The sequence below is a fragment of the Lathyrus oleraceus genome, chromosome 5 (genome assembly GCF_024323335.1).
Source record: "Lathyrus oleraceus cultivar Zhongwan6 chromosome 5, CAAS_Psat_ZW6_1.0, whole genome shotgun sequence".
In the NCBI taxonomy this organism is placed as follows: domain Eukaryota; kingdom Viridiplantae; phylum Streptophyta; class Magnoliopsida; order Fabales; family Fabaceae; genus Lathyrus; species Lathyrus oleraceus.
In genome coordinates, this window is record NC_066583.1 from 210,952,948 (window position 1) to 210,959,242 (window position 6,295).

Consider the following 6,295-nt stretch of genomic DNA (forward strand, 5'->3'; position numbering starts at 1 on the left):
TGGTTCTTGATTTGTGCATGGAACCGAGTCCACGGTTGCGAGACCAAAATGTGCCTCGATACTGCAATAACTCTCCAGAAGGGACAATGTATATGTATCTATAAATACCATGATGATGAAGCCAGTAATTGATCAAAAGTGTGTGGATTTTAGAGTTAAAAATGTGTGTAACTTATCCTAAGCCACGAGTTAGCATTTATGGAATGAACTCTGGTGTTTCACTAGTAAATTTATATCTGTATTATTTAATAGACAATATCTGAAGCATATCTTGGAAAATATTTATAAATAAAAAGTTTCTTCCATTAACACTACTGTATTACTAATTGCCTATAAAAGGGACATTCAATATCACAACAAATTCATCATTTAAACAGCTATCATCAAACTTGTGTGAATTGATACTTTCCCTTCCTCCAGCAATATGCAAAGCAGGAAGATCAATGGATATCCACAACAGCAATACTATGATGATGATTGCTCGTGGATGGAAACTAAGGCTCAACAGCTACAAAGCCACGGATATCCACAGACACAGCAATATCCAGGCATGAAACCAGGTTATGGCAACGAATATGATTACTCCATGCCAAACCGTCATGGCCATGACTCTAACCACAATATGTATCATCAGGACAGCAAGCCTCATGGCCATGGTCATGGATATGGTGGTGGCCAGAATGATTATGTATCAGAGCATAAGTATGAAGCTTACAAGGAGGAGCGTATAAACGGTTCTGCCGTGACGAAGAGGGATGAAGTTAGATATGAAAGGCGTGGAACATATGGAGGAGATGTTCATCAGGCCAATCCATATGGGTACAGTAACAACCCACATGGTCATGGAACAAAGAAAGGCAATTGGACACTAAAAGGATTCTAATATGATTACCACCTTTGAATTCAGCCTGTAATAATAAATGGTGTGCTTGCTTTGTTTTCTATTTTCTTGCTGTAATAAGATCATGCCCATATAATATATGGTGCTTCATATATATGATCAATGTTATCTGTAACTCACTATGAAGCTATAATAAGACATTTGTGGATTTATATATTGGATACTGATTAATTGTTAATTTGCTTCATCAAATCAAATTCTTGAGCTCACTATCCATATAAAGTTAGTTGATGATGTTCTACAAATTAATGACACAATATATCTTTCTAAGTTGATGATGGTGCTTCATGCATTCGGTATTTTCTTTTTCTGCCTTTTATTTGCATCACTTTGGTGTAATAATGCTAGTGATGCCGTGATAAGTTTGCTGTTAAAATATCTAATCATAACAAATTGTCTTACAAAATCAATATTCTTAAAAATTATATTTATAGATTTAGAAGACCATAATTTATTATTTCAAACATTTCGTAAAAGATCAATGGTTCCTTGTGTTAGAAAGTAAAAATTGTCAAACATAAATGGTTTAAAACTTATTTAATTATATAAACATGTTTGGCTACTATATTTGAAACGACTTTAAGAGCAGTTATAAGTGAGAAAATTCTAATCAGATTCATGCGTACATGTTTCCCTCTTATCCACTTATACACTAGAACATCCTTGATTAGTACAGTTTTGTCCTTGTTCGATTTCATTGAAATTTCTCATTCCTTCAGTATTCAGATATTCATCATCAGCACATCTGATCTTGGTCTTTCTAACATAATCAGAATCAACTAGCCATTTCTTTTTTCCAGTTAGGTGATTTGAAAAGGCAGTGTCCATATACCACCAATCTATCAATTTTTCACTTATATTCTCAGATGCCATCAATAGAACAAGTTCATCATCAGAATCTCCTTTGACTATGTTGACTTCTTCCCCTTTGCTAACCTTGTTTTACCAACAATTAGCAGTTAAATGGTCAAACTTGTTGCAACTATAGCACTGAACCTTCCTCTTATCAAACTTCTCATTTCCCTTCTAAACATTCTTACGTTTCTTCTCTTCAGAGTTGAAGAGTTCTAAACTTCTGAACACCACCACCATTGTTTTTCTTATTCTCTAGCCATGCTTGCTTCTGGTTCTTTTTGACAAAAGAAGCTTTCAGAGTCTGGGTTTTTAGAGTTTGTTCTGACTCCCTTTCAGAGTTTCTTTCAGTCAGACACAACTTTTGTGCCTCTAAACTAATCTGAAGTTCTTCAATTCTCATGGTTCTGGTGTCTTTATAGTGTTATATGGCTACACTATGTAATCAAACTGAGGAGTAAGTGATCTCAATATCTTTTCAATTATTACTTGTTCTCAGAGCATGTCTCCACAAGACTTCATCTCATTCGTGACCACAATCACTCTGGAAATATAATCAGGCACCTTCTCAGTGTTCTTCGTGTTGATATTCTCATATTTCTTGCGTAGGGACCGCAACTTGACTTTCTTCACTGGTGCGTCACCACTATAATACCACACTAGTGTATCTCACGCCGCCTTCGTCGTCGTTGAATAAGCAATCTTCGCAAACGCTTGCATATCCAAACTGATGGATTTAAAATAACGTCTTTTGATCCTTCTTCCTTGTTTCACGTTGTGCATTTCTTTTCACTTCTGTTGTATTTTCTACAACCGGCGTGTAACTGTCATTGAAGAGATCAAGAATATCTTGAGCTCCAAACAACACACTCATCTGAATCGATCACCGATTCTAATTCTTTCTATAGAATACTAGAAGCTTTGTGTACAAGCTACCTTTTTCGCCGTTCATCTTCATTCTTGTGCAAACCACTTAATTATCACCAACACTCGTGTTTTCCAAACTCTGAGAATCAGGATATGTGATTCTCCTCGATTTCGATCTTCTATTCAACACAAAATTGAGGAACAAAATCAAACACACACCTCACTATACTCGTGTTTTTCGTAAATCCAAACCGGAGCTCTAGATACCAAATGTTGGAATTTGCACTAAACCTCCATTGATGTACAAGAGATGAAGATGAAGCAAATATATATATATATATATATATATATTATATATATATATATATATATATATATATATATATATATATATATATATATATATATATATGACCGACTCAATCATCTTCGATCCTCCGTTCTAATTTAAAAACGGACCCAATTTTACAAAAAAAAAAAACAATTATAATAATTAAAAAAATATATATCAAATTGAAAATTAAATATTTATGAGTTTTTATCCTAATATCTTTTTTAATTATTGAGTTTTTTAATAATATTTTATTTATTTTTGTTAATATTTATGAGAAAAAATTGAAAATTGAAAATTTTGGACCCAGTACTGCAGCATTTGCTATGCTTGTATAGGGTCGGTCCTCTCTCTCTCTCTCTCTCTCTCTCTCTCTCTCTCTCTCTCTCTCTCTCTCTCTCTCTCTCTCTCTCTTCTCTCTCTCTCTCTCTCTCTCTCTCTCTCTCTCTCTCTCTCTCTCTCTCTCTCTCTCTCTCTCTCTCTCTCTCTCTCTCTCTCTCTATATATATATATATATATATATATATATATATATATATATATATATATATATATATATATGTATGATTTAAAACTTATTGATTGTTTATACTTGTTTCTTAGATTTATATTTAAAGCGACTTTAAAGGCGGTTTATCTCATAAGTGAGAAAACTCTTACCAGACTCACATATTTATGTTTTCCTCTTATCTCTATTTGTAAACCTAAGTGTGTTGATTCCAGTAGAATATTTGTAAACCTAAGTGTGTTGGTTTTGTTTCTTATGAATCTTGTTTAAGAAGTTCTCATATGCATTTCTTTTCATAGATATAGTCGTCCGCCTAAATATATCAACAAGTATAGCTAGCTAGGGGTGGACATAAACCGCAAATCCGACCCAATCCTTTAATAACCGAAAAAAAAGAAGGTAATGGGCGGGTTCAAACGGTTTAACGGGTCCAACGGGTGATAATAGCGGGTTCAGTTGGTTTTAAATGGGCGGGCCTGGTATCAAATTCTGAACCGCGGATACCCTAACCCGCCCAATCAATAAATTGCAACTTGAATTTTAAATGTGATATTGTTTTATATTTATCAATTTTAATAGGTTATACAGAACAATAAAATGAATCGTAGTTTTTAAAAACAACATTGTTAAAAGTTGTCTATTATTTATAAATGTTGAGTTAAAAAGTTAAATTTTGTTAAAAAATCTTAATTATATTGGGTCTTAAAATTCTACCAACCCGAATAAACCATCCGAATAAACCCGTAACCCGCTAAGACCCAACCCACTAAAACCGATTTTTAATTTGGGCGGAATTGGGCCTTGATGTTCTATCCGCGGTTTGGGTTGGGTGGTGCTTTTGGGCCCGAACCCGCCCAACCCGACCCATTGTCCACCCCTATAGCTAGCCATATACATTTTCTTAAAGTATTCTGGCACGTCGTACAGCAAATATATAAACTTTATTACTAATAAATATATTAAGATATCAGATTTTTGAACGTACCTATCAAATGATTTTAGTGTCACTCTTTTAAACATGTTTATTCTCTTAAGGTTTAATTTGAGTGTTTTTTCTTCTCTTTACATCAATACTATTAGATTTGATGTGTAAAATATTTTGATAAAAGATTTAAATGGATAGTTATTATACTTATTAATAGAAGTATTTCTTATGGTAACGAATCTGATTGAATGGTTTGAAAATTTTCTGAAAATCATTATAATAAATTGAGTCGTATTTCGGTTTTCTTCTCTCTCATGCAATCCTCAATTGACATTCATGTTTAACCTCGAGAATTACTTGTGTTAAGAAGTCTAAAATAATTTATTCGAGTCTAAAGTTTCCAATAATTTTCCTTATCTTTTCCTTTTCCATATACCATTCTTGTCTCCAATAAGTTTATATGAATTGTTTATTCAAATAATTTGATTCCAAATGCTAAAGAGCTTAAAGTTAAAGAATAAATATGACCAGCAAATGAGCATATATTTTATATTCCCGCAAAAACAGAATTGATCATTTTCTTAGACATTCACAAAAAATGCTAAACGAATCAAATTGAATGGTGGTCCCCGGTATACAACTAAGCTTAGTAGAGTATAAATTACCCTTAAAAATAGAAAAAGAAATCAAACAAAATTTAAAAAGATTTGTATGAGAGGTGATTTCAAAGATTAAAGTTGAGATTGAAAGACTATTCGAGACTAAATGAATGGTTAAGTATGTCAATTGATTTTTATTATAGTTCTTATTATCTAGAAAAATGGGTTTTTAAGAGTGAGAATAGGTTTTAGAGATTTAAATCTTATAATTTTTAAAAATGGATATTTTATATAGGGATACAAAACAAATTCATATTTGTCGATATCTGCGGATAAAACAACGTGATAGATAGTTTAACAGATATTTACCGTTAATATAATTAGATATTTAACTACCGATAATTTAATGGATAATGTTCAGGCCCAATCATAAGGTTCAATTAGTTGTGATTCGATCCAATGCATAGTTCTCTAAAAACTTCAACGTTTAAAGGGTCTACAAAGCGTGAGATGAGATACTCACCAAATGATGATATCACTACCATGATGTCAGATAGAACGTCATCTTCTCGGTTGTAATACACTGAAAGGATCTAGGCATGTGAGACTTAGGGCTAACCTTCCCTAGAAGTTACGCCTATGATCTAATGACACATGTCCCTATTTTGATAGTTGCCTAAGGTGAAAGGTTCTAGGTCCATAAAACCTTAGAACATTGTTAAAAAAGGTCGGAAAAAACATCACATCAAGGTACACGGTTTCTAACCTTAAATACATCTTACCTCCAATAATCATTGACTTGAGTGTCAAAGTACTTCTAATATCACCTAATAAGTGTGTATTTTACATGTTTATCACTATTGATTTCACACATTTATTATCTTACTTGTACACCAAGTAACATGGAAAACCCCTGATTTATGCATAATCTGAATATTGTCTTGAAATAATGTGTTGATTGTTTTATTACCCTTTGAATGTCGTAGGTTGAGGATTGCAATGCAATGAAGAAAGGATCAAATGGTGGATCTATGTGCTAATAGACATGCTAAAAATTATCCAAGATGGTCAAGCTTATGGATAGCAAGATGCAAGTCAATCAGTAGCTGCTTGGTTTTGATGATGACAACACTTGAAGTTAAGCAATTGGCGAAGATAACTCAAGTAGAGAAATATGCATAAGATGGTTAATCAAGATATCCTCCCGAATTAACCTAGACATTTATCAATATTGTAGTCCAATGATTCTCAAGTGAATACTTAGGGTGTAGGATCACCAATGGTTCAATCTCTCGGATGATGCTAGTTAACA

General features: G+C 33.0%; 1 protein-coding gene across 1 annotated transcript; it reads left to right on the forward strand.

The window, feature by feature from the left end:
- The first annotated feature begins 348 nt into the window (after positions 1–348).
- On the forward strand, positions 349–1,057 carry LOC127082970 (uncharacterized). The gene has a single exon (XM_051023203.1). The coding sequence runs from the start codon at positions 425–427 to the stop codon at positions 881–883; it is 459 nt and encodes a 152-aa protein (XP_050879160.1). The 5' UTR covers positions 349–424; the 3' UTR covers positions 884–1,057.
- Positions 1,058–6,295: the final 5,238 nt, after the last annotated feature.

Bases quoted from the DNA above. Each gene is read 5' to 3' on its own strand.
- LOC127082970 (XM_051023203.1), top strand. From the start codon at position 425: ATGCAAAGCAGGAAGATCAATGGATATCCACAACAGCAATACTATGAT.